The sequence below is a fragment of the Macadamia integrifolia genome, chromosome 9 (genome assembly GCF_013358625.1).
Source record: "Macadamia integrifolia cultivar HAES 741 chromosome 9, SCU_Mint_v3, whole genome shotgun sequence".
NCBI classification, from domain to species: domain Eukaryota; kingdom Viridiplantae; phylum Streptophyta; class Magnoliopsida; order Proteales; family Proteaceae; genus Macadamia; species Macadamia integrifolia.
Genome location: NC_056565.1, coordinates 16,436,899 through 16,451,011, shown reverse-complemented (window position 1 = coordinate 16,451,011; position 14,113 = coordinate 16,436,899). Strand labels below are relative to the sequence as shown.

Below are 14,113 nucleotides of genomic sequence, written 5' to 3'. Positions count from 1 at the left end.
TTATCCTAAATTTTTTTCCCTTATCATTTGGTTAGGCAGCACAAGCAGCAACCATCAACATTATAAGAACGAACACCAACAACAAATGCACCCACTTTCTGTCTTTTTCATTTCTATTTTTTGAGGTCCTGCCTCATCCTACAGAGAAGGGGAAGTAACAAATTCCCTGGGCAGACTAAAGAGATCCTTCCCTGCAAAAGGAGAAGTCCACTCATGTGAACCTGCAGAAGACGCCCCTGAAGATGAAGATGTATCTGTCGCCACTACACCTTCCTGTAACCCAGCAATTGAGACACCATTTGCACCCGCTGACCTCATCGCAGGCTTTGCCCCAGCTAATGTTGATGGTGACCATGAGTCGTACATACGGCTACTCTTCACGAATGATGCAAGACCCAGCCACAAGCCATTTGACCTGGAGTTAGAAGACTCCAAGGTCCAGTCTATGTTGGTGTAGTCGCACTGCGGCATTGAGCCTCCTGTGTTCCAATCCACAGGTGAAGACGAGCCCGAAGCACCATTTGAACCCCAACCTGAGAAAAGCCCCAAAGAAGATGGGACAGAGAGAGAAGAAGAAGATGTTCCTGCTGTGCCCCACGAGTTTCCCCATCCAGTTGCCGGGGATTCTACTGGGCTAGACACAAAGGGTTGATAATGAGACTGGTGGTAGACCTGCTGCGAGCTCAGGCTGCTTGGACCAAGGCTTGTGTTTGGAATATGTGCTAAACCTCCATTCGACTTCATCATTTCAACACCAGCAGCACTGTTCGGAAACCATCCAGCTGCTGCAGGAGGTGAGGCACTGACACTCGTTGCAGGATTCTGCTTTGCATTGACGGATTGAGGACGCTGCATCATGATCACGGGCTCTCTAACCGCTCCCGTTTGAAGGTTCTTAACTTCAGTTCCAACAACCACATACCGAGCCTCTGTCTTCGCTTGTGGAGGAGAAACCTGCAAAGGAGATGCTAGGGTATATGATGCTGAAGGATTCACTCCAGCACCAGGCCACCGCTTGTCCACCGGAGCTGTCACCATTTGCTGTGACCTTGCCCAGTCTGATTTTGACTGAATCCTCTTCAAAGACTGCAAGTTTCTATTTCCAGGTTCTGTTGATGCCACCACTGTAGCTGCTGCCTTGGTGTAATTAAAATCTCTTGCATCCCTTCTCTGTTGTATAGCAACTGAGGCAGCAGATTTTGGCTGTGGCCTCACTGGGCTCTGAGCGACAGAAACTGCTACCTTGCCATTATTAACAACCGGTGGGTCACCAGTTTCTTCCAGCTTTGGCAGAGCAGCAGGAGGTTCCTGCTTCTGCGCCCGAAAGCTGTCAGCTGCCTTATCTAAATCACCTTCACAGGCTACAACAACCCTTTCAACCTCCTGTCTGGAGCACTTGAACCTAATCTCCATTTCAGCAATTCGAGCAAGTTCATCAGCAATATCAATCTTCAAGTTACTACTACCGCCATCGAAGTATGAATCCTTCTGTTGTGTAGCTTCCTCACCTCCCTCAAATAGCCACGCAACAGATTCCTCCACCTTGCCTTCATTCAATATAAGGGCCATTGTTGCACGCTCGGAAGAGAATCCCATTGCCACAAGCTGCTGTGCAAGTGCTTCTAGTTTCCTAGACATGAGATACCCACTACACCGCTCATGCAACTCCTGAGCCCGCTTCTCCCTCTGACGCTGATGCTTCTTCTCATTTTTCTGCCTAATCTTGTCGCGTTTGTCATTGTCTGCACCAGGAATTGCCTCCTGCCGAACAGGGGTGCCAGCTACTTTTTCTTTCTGGTCTTCTGACTCACCAGAGCAGCTATCATTATTGGAAACAGAATCATACTCCGCTCCAGTCCCAAGTGAGCTACCAGAGTGATCATCAGTCTCATCTATATTCCGGAACCGACCATTGCTGTGTGGAGGTGGTGAAGAGCCAATTAGTGCAGTTTCAAGGGTATGGAAGGTCCCCAAAAGTGGATTGTATGCACTGGCTGGAATGCCACTCCCAGTGTTAGCAGGGGTGGAAGGCTTGGACGAAGCCTTTGTCTGTTCCTTTGCTGCTGCCTTGGCAGCAGACTTGTCCTTGGATTTGGATCTGGATGCTGGAGACATTCCTCAAAATTCTGTTAGCAGAAATTTCCCTGTATTTTAAAGGAGAATTATGGTTAACAAATCAGAAATGGTATCAGAAGAAAAGAAAGAAAATACAGAAGACCATACATAGAAATTAACATCAGAAGCTCAAAACACCCACAACTTTTGAATGAATAAATGAATGCAAATAAAATAATGCACAAATGTTTTTTTCCCCTTTGGGGGAAGTAAAATGTATTCTAAACATTATTAAAATGTGACGTCAGTAAAGTAACCACCATTTCCCACACATCTTCACAAGCGGATACTAAACTAACATTTCACTATGAACATCAAATAACTCCTTTCAAAGCAAATTTGCACACATTAGGTTTCCAGCTGCAGTGTCCTTTATAGATAGCTCATGGTTAAAAAACACAGAATAAAACAAGTTTTCACACAGGATGAACGACGAAAATATACAAAAAAAAAAATCACAGAATCCAACTGACAATAGTCATAAATTTCCAGTTTACATGGATCCTAGGACAATGAAATGAAGATGCAAGAATAATGTTCTAACAAAGACTTCATTAAAAAGAATATCTCTTGCAGAAGCAACAGAAAAAGCATGATTCAATTCAGTGAAATTGTCAAACAAGACAATGCCAATGTTATTTTATGGATGCTGAATCCGCACACAACTGCCATCTGCTACTTTTATCATTCAATCTAGAAAGTTATGAAACAATTATATTCCACTAATATTTAATGATTCTTGGAGTCACGCTAATTCCAGATATAGTAAGAACCTTAAATGTATACTAAATAAATTAAAATAATTCAGACCAGAAATCACTTCAGTATATGTTCACAACAAATTTAATTAAAAACAAAGGATATATGTGAAGAGCTGCCAAAACCAACAGAGCAAGTAAAGGCGCCCCCTTACAATGTAAATCATAAGAACATCTGATTGCAAAAATCTCTCGTCACTCAATATTTGAACCAATCGTAAATAAACAGTTCTTAACCCAAAGATTCTTTCAATTTAGCAATTTCTTCATAGCTAGGATGAAGCTGGTGCAGTACAACTTTCAGTAACATGATAGGCAGAAAAGGTGAAACATATTTGTCAATAAATATTACAAGTCCCACAGTTCCAGATCTGAATTTGAGATTACAGGTAAGTGTAAAATCCAGCATAAGGGAGCAAAATCATGTCAACATGTACAGAACAATGAATTGTACCTCTCAAAGGTAAATGTCGTAGCACAAACTTCTAAGCTACGATAATTAACTTGGTTATGCACAAAACTAGTGATAAAGAATATCAAGGCAAGTGAAAGAAAAATCCCCAATGTGCTTCTTACACTGACAAACCTCAACTACCTTAGGAGAAATCCTCAAAGTTAAGCCCACCAGAAGCACAAGTCGTATAGGACTGTTGTCACCTTTCAGGGACTTGCCTTTCTCAAAAGCACAGTTACGGTAGAAGAGCAGTATATGCTCTAAAATATTCTTCTATAGATAAGAGGTTCAATCAACCATTTTGCAACCAAGACCATGTTGGAAAACCAATGATGACAAACTACATGTCCAAATACCATTACCTTAACTCTGAAAGTTCTGCACTCTAATCAAAGAGATCACTGGTTTGTGCTATAGTTTGTCCTCCCTCGTGAAGCAAGAAATCAGTCTCCTAGATATAGAGCCAAGGAGTGAAAAAAAAAAATGATAAATATTCTTTATGCAGTATTGCAGTTCAATCATGTGTAATGAATTATCCATGTTTCTTGGCTACAAAAGGACCAGCTCCAAGTTTGAAGCTCTCAAGTCTTTGGCGAATTAGAAAAACCCAACAAGAGCTCTTATTGCCTACTCAATTGTATCTGCAGCTCCATCAAACCACAGATAAATCTCTGGACCCTCACACCCAATAAAGGACACAAAGAGCACCTTGAGCACTTGCATCAAATTAAAAATGTCCAGCTCAACTCTAATTTAGGCATAGTCTACCTATCAAAAAGATGGTCTCATTCCATCCACTCCCACAGACAAACAATACCAAGACATTTTCCCTATTTAAACTGAATTTTCTATTCACCCTTTCATGTCCTCTTTAGAGTCCAAAGCACCAGGCAATGGCTTAGTTTGTAAGACTATATAAATTTACCGAGAATTTCACCTTGCTCCCCATAATGTAAGCCAGTCCTTTAGGGGTTAAAATAGCCCATTCATAGAAGGGAAAACGTGCACCATAAAACACCACATTGATGGCCACAATCATGCAAATCCATTATATCATGAAAAGAATTATTATGCAACCAAAGGCAAAGAAAAGGTGATCCTTGTCAACACCTTCAAAGCTACATTTTTTTTTTCCTTCTCTTCTTCAATGGCTACCATTATCTATTTGAATTTCCTAATCACTCTCCCTCAGAAAATTTTCTTCCTCTTAATGCAGCAACACTCTATGCTTACTGCATCTTTAATCATCTTCTAGGTAATGACGAAATCTTTTATCGTAGGCCACATTTCAATAATCAATAAATCCTTCAGAACTGCTATCCTATAATTCTTGGAAATGCTACTTTGGTGGATTTTAAGAAAGAAGGAAAACATACTTGAATTCTGCGAGGAATACTACGCTCCATCACAGCAAAAATCAAGGTTAATTGGCTGAAATGCCAATTCAAAGAACTAATGTGAATCTAAATACAGCAATAGAGCAACAGAAGGGCAATAGTTGAGTCTGTTCTTCCTACAATCTCCTACAGAGCTCCAAATGAATGAGAAGAAATATCTATCTTCTAGCATAAGTACAATGAGATAATAAGTAAAACAATTAACCAGAATAAACAGACAGTAATAGAATAAGTCAAAATTATCAGCAAAGAGACCACAGGTTGTAGGGGATTTTTATCAGTGTTTAATCAGCAACAACAGAAAACATTCATGTAAAGGCAGCATCAAACAGCAGCAACAGTGGTTATTGACCGGCCCATAGGTCACCAATTTAAAGAATAGGATTCTATCAAAGAAGCTATAAGGATCACAACAAACAATAAGGATCCCTCGTCAACCATCACTCAAGTAATTTTTTTCACTAAGGCATCATCTGTGAATAAAACCACTAAAATTCTACGTTTTATGTAACATGATTGGAAACACTTTATTCCATATCTAATATGTGAAAGCCAAAAGTATTAACATCAAACAGTTGAGAGCCTTCAGAGGTCACAGTCCATCTGGTTTCAAGTAAATGCATCCCCCGAGAATTGAACAATCTCGTAGAGCATTTCCTACTCTACTACCACATTTTACAATAGAGAAAATTTGAACTATTGAGTCCCTACATCAACCAATGCACCACGAAGTCCACAATAAAATCAATTGCATCGTTAAAAGACCATGCAGTCACAGAAGATGGCACAAAGGACTAAATGAGTCCAACAAGGCTCATTATTAAACTATCAAAAATAAAACTAGCAGTAAAAGGAACAGAATTATAAATTTAACACAACTAAATCTTCAAGGGTAGTACAATTGAATTGGACACACGACAGCAAATAGATTATTAATTATTACAGAATATTTTGTTTAATCCAAAAAAATTGTTTCGCTCCTCAGGAAATGTAAGGAAAACGAGTCTATCTGCTTTACGACCCATCAAAAATTTTAAACCGAACGACTCCCCCGCACACACACAAAACAAAATAATTTAATAACCAAACCGAAATCATTTCAGAGACATCGTACTCAAATCAAAACCATGAATCCTGCAACTAAAAATCCTAACCAAAGCTCGCCTCAAGCCTTCAACATGTAAAGAAAAAATCACATAAATCATCACCAAATTACCTAATTGAAATCCAGAAAATAAGGCATCCTTCCACAACCATAACAATCTCAAGCGATTTCAAGGGAGAGCTCGTTCCAGACAGGATATAGAAAAAGAGAAAACTAAAACAAAATACCTTCCAACTACACATAATAAAAAACCCTAAGCACCGTCTACCGAGAGTCCAGAACTTTTCCACATCAGCACAGACCAAATCGCGAAAACCACACAACCGATCCAAAATCTAACCACAAATTCTAAATCCACAACGGTAACCACATAAGATTAAAGATAACAAAAAATATACAGATCTCCTTCCGCCACTCGAAAATCGAAACGACCAACCATCACCAAAGAACATAGAAGAAGAAGAAGAATAAGAAGAAGAAGAAGAAGAAGAAGAAGAAAGAGATCCATTAGAGAGACAAAAAGACTAACCAGTTAGAGAAGAAGAGATATGTAGATCCTCGATCTTAGATGGCGATCCGAAGACGAGAACGGTGAGTATAGATCTCGCGAGGCTTGATTCGATAACGAATGAAATTAGGGTTTTGGGAGATTTGAGGGGGTGAAATTTTAGGGAAAACGAAGCTTTTTTTTCCGTCTCTCTCTCTCTCTACTCTTCTATTGTTTTCCTCTCTATGCCTTTTTCTTAAATTTTTATTTTCTCTCTCTTGTCTGTCTCTGTCTGTCTATCTCTCTCTCTCTCTAGTCTCTCTCCACTCTCTCTCTACGTGCGTGAAGCTAATATTGGGTCCGGATTAATTGGGTTTTGAAGTCCGTCATTTTACCAAATATAGGGGATCTTTAGTTCTTAGACCTTTGGCGTCCGCACCGAATGGGAAACGCTGTTAAAATCCCGCGATTTTCGATCTCCGCCAGATGAATTCCTTTTAATACCATGGTTTGAGGTATCGGAATTGAATCGCCCGATACATCATTTTTGCATGTTGTCGATTTAGATATTTGGTCGATATTCGGTAATATATCAATTGGACCATACAGATCAGGGGTAAAAATATCAAAAATTCCGCTTTTAGTCTGCTTTTTTGAAAAAATTAGTAGCACAGGCGGGTGATCTGATATCGATCCATGTCAATATCATATCGATTTTTGAAACGGTTGATATTCGATATCGTGCACTTAAACCATAGTTTATATGAGGTATGATCTGTGGGTGAAGGGAAATTTCTTTTTTTGTTAGGATGGGTGAAGGAAATTGAGCCCTAATATGTATGATATATAAACCCTAATTTGGAGCTTAAAAGGAAAATCTCATCATTTTTCTGGTTAGATCTATTCTGAATCAGTTGGTTCCAGCCTTCCAAGTGGTCTTCTGCCCCACCACTCGTGTGATGGAATAGAGCATCGAAAGGGCATCACTTCAAGGATTACAATTGGTTCCATTTTGATTATTCAATTCGGTTCTAGATACAAAATGTATAAATCAAAATCAAAATAAATCAAGAATAAGAACACATTTTAGTAACGAAGATGGAATTGGATTGGTTCGATTTTATTTGCTTTCATATTTGGTTTCATTCGGTTTTAATTCAGTTTTATATTAAGTTTAGTCCCTATTTTAGATGTTTATGCCAACTTTTTATATCTTCACAAAAGAAAAGAAAAGAAAAACACTGTATTTGTTAAGGCCATGTTTCACCAAACTTTTATCAAACATTAAAAGGGAGAGAATTTATTGTCCACATTGACTTGAATAGTATAAAAGTATATAACTTTTCTGAGTTCTTAATTTGGTTTGAAAATTAGTAATTTGATTGGATTCCACGATTTTAATAAATAAATTGAAATCAAATCAAACCAAATCAATTTACTTTGGTTCAGTTTTAAACATCCAATTTGGTTTTGATTTTAAATTGACGCCCCAAGGCATTATGATTAAGGGAAAAGAAAGCTATCCCACTTGCAAGCGTCTATGCTTAGACATAGGTTGGCACGAAAAGACTACGCTAAAAATACCTTTGCACAGTTTCCCATTGGTCTTGCCATCGATGCAAGGGCCACTCAATCAGGTTGCGTTCTTCTTCCCTAATATATTATAGGGATTGAGTTTAATGTCCAACCACGTAGTGGACACTAATGCCTACGTGTCTATTTCTATCCTCCCACAACATGGGGCAAATATGTCATTTCATAAGAGAGGACTAAGAACAAATGACATCAGACGGAAAAATGGAAGGGAGGCGATTATGTGTATTTGTATTTTTTCTTTGGAAGGGAGAGGATTTTCCACACAATGCCAGTGTGAGGTGGAATCTACATACCACATCAATGGGTGACCTAAAAAAGTAATCATTCACATAGGACCCATATACTCATAATAAGAGAAAAAATAATGAAATAATCCATATAAGAGGGAAATTGTACTCTAACATTGTGGGGAAATTTTTTGTCCTTTTTAAAAATAATTTAAGGATGACCAATTTTTTTTATCCTAATTTGTCGATGGTTTGGACTTCAGAGGAATCGAGTGATCTAATCCAATTTGGATAAAACTGGAATCAATTGAATCGAACCCGTCTCTGGCTCCATATACCTGAATTGAACTAAGGAATGAGTTGCATGCATCCAATGTGAACAACTTATCATGTGTAATTTACCCATATTCCCATTGTTTTATCATGTAAGAGAATGATCATGTGGAGTACTTTCTTAGTTGTTCTCCTTGCAAAGCTAATTAATAAAATGAAAGAGTTCTCTAAGCAAGCGGCTTAAGGAGCACACCCAATGAAGAGTGTTGAAAAAGTTTCATTTATAAAGGATGGAAATCATTTCATGAGAAAGAGAGAGAGAATAATAGTATACTCTTCGCGGTCATCTCAGAGTTTGTTTTACCTTAAAACAAGCAAATCGGAAAAACATTTTTGTCTAGTCTAGGTAGTAGATTACCAATAAAATCACTTTCCGCTATCATCTAAAAATAAATTATAACTACAACTCTACAAGTATACATCACCATCATGTAGATAAACAAAAGTTTCAGCTAACTACTTTTGATCAAAACTACGAAGTACACTATGATGTGAAGCTTAATCCACTATGATGACAACTCAATTAACTGTATAATTTTCCCAAGGAGAGGTTTCTCTGAGCTAATAGTATGGAGAACCCAGCAAACATGGAATGAGTCTCCTTAACATTTCACTATTCATCCAGAACAGTGAAATGTCTAGAATAAAACATGTGTTGGAAGATTCAAATGAGAGAAGTAAAAAAATTGTTGCTATTTATTTGGGATTGAAATCGTCTGCAATTCTCATATCGTACAATTCCATGCAATACCACCTTCAGGCGGTGACACGTGTATTGATACCAATACAATGGTCCAGATTTGGTACAACTAATAAAACATTAAATCAGTGAAGAGATATTTAAATCAGATCTGGACCATTGCATTAATATCAATACACGTGTCACCCTCTGAAGGTGGTATTGCATGGAATTGTATGAGATCGGAATTGCAGATGATTTTTTTCCATTTATTTGAAAGGGGAATAGTGTTGATGTGGCTAATCTTATAGCAAAATAACAGGAATGACCTCCTCAATCATCTCTATTAAAAAAAAAAAGGGAGAGTGTGGCATGACATTGATTTTCGGTAAGCCAACAGTAAACCCATCACAAGGTTGAACATTACATGAGGGTAAGAGAGTCTTTTTCGATGACGGAAGAGAGAAGATGACACATGCGGAGTATTTTCCTTAAAAAATAATCATATTATTGTTGATGGTGATAGGGACAAGGGAATTGATGTTACCATGTACTTTTTCTCATGCATGGAAAGGGTTATACTTTTTTTTCTGTCCTCCTTTGGGATTGGTGGTATTCATTTCAGACCATCATCTAGAGGCATCCCTTGTGAGATCAGATCTCTTAAGTCAACCCTAAATTGTTAATCCTACGTAACTAAAACTTTACATCTATTGTTTATTGTTACTTTTTAGGGTTTATAATAAAGTCATCCACAAATTAGACATATGGTTTTTCATGGTAAGCCATATACATATGGTTGATTCATTAGATCATGCTGACCACTACAATACAAAGCCATGAGCAATAGAAACTTCTTGTCATCTCAAGTCAATTTCTTTTTTATTTTTCTAGTAAAAAATTATATTATCTCTAAAAACTAAGATAACTGTTATAGGCTTTCAACAGTATATAGCCCATTTGAGAGCCCAAGCTCCAAAGAGGCTTAAGAGTAAAGGCTGAAACAAGCAAAGTTCAATTCTGGCAAACCCCAACTGGCCAATCATGCAAATTGTAAAAATGAAAACCTAAAAGTTCTGCCTCTCTTCACCACCCCTGGAAAAGTTCCCCCTACCCCTCCCATTTCAATCCCCTCATTGGCTGAACTGCTAGTTTCAAAAAGCTAGCGGCATATCCAACCTCATCATTTAACAATGTATCATATTGTATTTCATGTAATAATTTCAACCTTTAGGGCCATACATGAAATACTATATGGTACTTAAAAAAATTTAATGAGACTTTAAAAAAAAAAAAAAAAAAAACAGCATAAGGCCAAGGGACTGAAAACCTGTAGTCAATTGGGCCTTCTGTTTTAAAAAAGGATTAGGATGCCCATTAGACTTGTTGGATCATAGGCACCCAGTGGCCCAGTCATCTTGCTACTAGGCCTCTATGGTGCCTAAACTATATATTATAAAGAGAAAATCTCACATGGAAAAAATGATCAGTCTCCTTGGTAGAAGAATTCCAATCATGAACATAAACCTGCTACACATCAAATTAGGTGAGCTAATTTTGTCATTTGACACTATCCTTAAGACTGTAGAAGCCTCCAGTGGTGTAATCGAGAAAATTAAGCGCAAATCAACTGATATAACAGCCTATGGTATCCGCAAATAATTGTCCACTTGCCTACTACACCCATTCGAGGACTACAAGTTGTGCTTAGACCAAAATAAAACTTTCAAATAGTATTCAGTAGAACAAATAGACTTTAAAAGAGGAAGAACACTAGTATGATTCTTGTAAACACACACACACACACACTACCTAGTAGAGAGAACAAGAGAGACAGAGTATGACTCTAAGAATTAGTTCTCAAGTGTTGGAGGCATCCTCTATTTATGAGGACTTTTGGGAGGCAAGACAATTTTGGAAATAAACCCTAAACCCTTTAGAGACAGAAGAGTATTGTGAGCATTTCTTTCACGGAACCCTATCTTGTAGTTCCCATTCTGAATTTTAGATCTCCACCCTCTTCCAAATCCAATGTGGGACTAATGATTTTCCACTCTTTTGCTTTGCAAGAAGCAATATCAGGAAGTACTTTAACAAAACAATGTATGTCTAATGCTTGGCAATACATGAGTTAAACCATGTTATTGCTATTCCATGTTATTTACCTTGGCAGTACATGAGTGAGTTCATGTTATTGTTCTCATTATTATTACTAGGGAAAAAGAACACTACCCGATAGTGTTCGTATGCCCAAACACATGGGAAAACAGAACCATAATATGAAAAAAACATATATGCGCTGACTCCACTTCCCCATGTGTCTGGATATACGCAACACTATTTGGTAGCATTCTTTCTCCATTATTACTATGACAATGTTTTTAAAATTTATAGGACAGCAAAGAAACATATCATTATGTAACCAAGTATTAGATCAATACTTCATGTTTTTCATCTGGAAAATCAGTACTAGTTGGATTTTTTTTGTTATGGAGCTAAGGCCTATAGTCATTGATTGACAAGCCAACTCATTGCAGGAATGCCCACTTACGTAATGATCCAAGTATCCAACCATCTAAAAAGTGAAGCTACCTCTTCAAGCGAATACACAAAAAATCAAGTCAACTGCACCCATTTATAACCCTAGTCAATCAAAATCAGCAAAACTGCAGCAAATTTAGAGCCAGTATACTATAATATTGCCATTTTCATCTTCAAGTTCACAAAATTGATGGTAAATTGCGAATTGACAGCACAGTGATACAGGATAAGTGGGATGAAATAGATTACTGCATGTAAAAGCATGCTGAAAGTCGAAAATAGATACAGAATACACACATCACACACACAACATTGTTCGAGTTACGATCAGCTCCCGGTCGGATTTTGTGATTGAGAAATGAATTGCAACTTCTTGTACATATCAGAAGAAGCAAAAGCAAAATCTGACATAGCGCGGAAAAGCTCAGGTAAGTGCATCTTGAGACTACTTAATGACTTCTCTCTTACTTGCCTGCAAAGCTTCTGGTGGGCTTCTACTTCATCCTCTAGCCTCTTCTTAAGGATCTCAACTGCATACCGCCTTTCACTGACATTTGTGTCTTCAGTTCTATCCTGATTTGTTTCATCAGTAGGCATATGGCGTTCCATGTATTTGTTGTACCAGTCATCAAAAGCCCGGCTCTTTCGCATATACTCCTTCCTGGTCTCCTCACATTTTTCCTTCATTTTCATCTCTTCCTGTTGATGATCCATGATGGATTTGATAACAGCAGCAAAGGTGGATATTGCAGTCCTGGCCAGCTCATCCGGAACTTTATCGAGATGGTCATGCCAGGCATGCAGAAGGGCCTGGATTGGGGGCCGCAAAAGCCTTGGTGGGGAAGAGACTTTCTCCTTCAAGCTGCTCTCAATAGGGATGATGTTAAGTTTTAGCCAGACTGTGAGGGCATGAATGTACTCTTTCTGATGGGCCACAAGCTTCTGGAATTGTGAATGCCATTCATGAAGAACATCCAACAGCTGGATGGTACGGTCATGATGGTGCTGGCTTGTTTCCTTGGGAGCATGGGTAATATCAAGGGATCTGAGGTCTGAAACAATTTTCAGCTGCTCATCATGATGAGCATGCATTGATTCCCACATTTTGCCCATCCTGCAGTAAAAACATTAGACACTAATTAATGGCCTAAAAAATTCTCTATTCCATGCTAGTACACTCTCCGGGAGGAACTCACTTAGAATAAACAATCAGACACTGCAAATTAGTAATTAAAGGCCGTTAATCATTTAGCAAAAAATTTGCACCTTATTGTTTGTTATTTCACAAGATGAGGTTGATAGTTGAGAAATTTGTGACTATTTTTGTGCACAGAAACTGAAGAAGGTGATGTCCACATTCAGATATATTCCAAATGAGCATAGAGTTTAGTGAAAATTTTGGGAATACACAAACTGATGTCCTAGGATAGTTTAGTAGGTAAGTGTGATGCTCGGCAGCACAATAGGGATATATGATGCATGCACAACCACCATCATAGAAGTTGAGAAATTCACAAAAATACAGATGGATATTGGCTTCAAATGAAACATAGGACATCATCATTTACTAGTCTACAAGGTGAGGTGATATTAGGATAAGCACCCTGAAGAAAAAAAGGGTGGGTGGGGTGATCTAAATCTGCAGTAACGGATGTCGAGAATATATATTACTTTTTAACATTTAACTAGAGTCAAACATAGATGCAAAACAAGAATACACTATTCTGAAGATTTTGACATAAGAAAAATGAACATCTCCATGAGTTCAAACTTATAGGACAATTATAAATAATACAATTAGGTTTTGAGTCAAATTCATCAGCTATAATTCAATTTTCATGGGCAGGCAGTAAAGCATTGGAAGGTAAGAACCAGGCATTAGATTGTTCAACACAACATTACAGCAAAAATGGCAGTGCTCAAGAAAATTGAAATTGCAATGCATAATTTGAACAATAAACTGAAGATGTTGAAAATACAAAAATGCAATAGATTCTCCTCAAGACTGTCCATAATACATCATTTTACATGTAACAAATCTTTGACAATTTCACCATAAGAAACTAAGATGGAATTATCAGAGTCATTGATCAAGCATGTAATTCATGAAAAGTTCATCCATCAACTTAGCAGACACTATAATTTGAGACTCAAAAATCAATATAATAAAAAAAATCCACTAAGTCATTAGCAATAGTGTCAGTATCACAGTGAACTAGATCTGACTGTCAATTTTGAGATTCCAATATCTTTATCTGTAGTTCTGTGCCACTGCTCTTAGGCAAGCCATCTCTTGTTTTCCATTTATTCCCCATATTTTTTAACTCAAGTTTCAATTGACACTTCTAATTACTATATCGCACAGCATTTAAATTTTAAAAAATGAGATGTTCCACACCCCCTTCCCCTTCCCCACACAAC

General features: G+C 37.8%; 2 protein-coding genes across 2 annotated transcripts in view; both read right to left on the bottom strand.

Annotated features, from left to right (window-relative positions):
- Positions 1 to 6,588, bottom strand: LOC122089224. The gene is made up of 2 exons (XM_042658783.1): positions 6,359 to 6,588; positions 1 to 2,144 (listed from the first exon to the last, which is right to left on the bottom strand). Exon 2 carries the CDS (start codon positions 2,113 to 2,115, stop codon positions 139 to 141), a length of 1,977 nt encoding a protein of 658 aa, XP_042514717.1. The 5' UTR covers positions 2,116 to 2,144; positions 6,359 to 6,588; the 3' UTR covers positions 1 to 138.
- A 5,230-nt stretch (positions 6,589 to 11,818) lies between these two features.
- LOC122089225 (protein ALTERED PHOSPHATE STARVATION RESPONSE 1) overlaps positions 11,819 to 14,113 on the bottom strand; it is a 12,745-nt gene continuing 10,450 nt past the window's right edge. Inside the window, exon 4 of the mRNA XM_042658784.1 lies at positions 11,819 to 12,806. Coding sequence (XP_042514718.1) covers positions 12,020 to 12,806 — 787 coding nt within the window. The 3' untranslated portion in view covers positions 11,819 to 12,019. The remainder of the gene's footprint in view (positions 12,807 to 14,113) is intronic.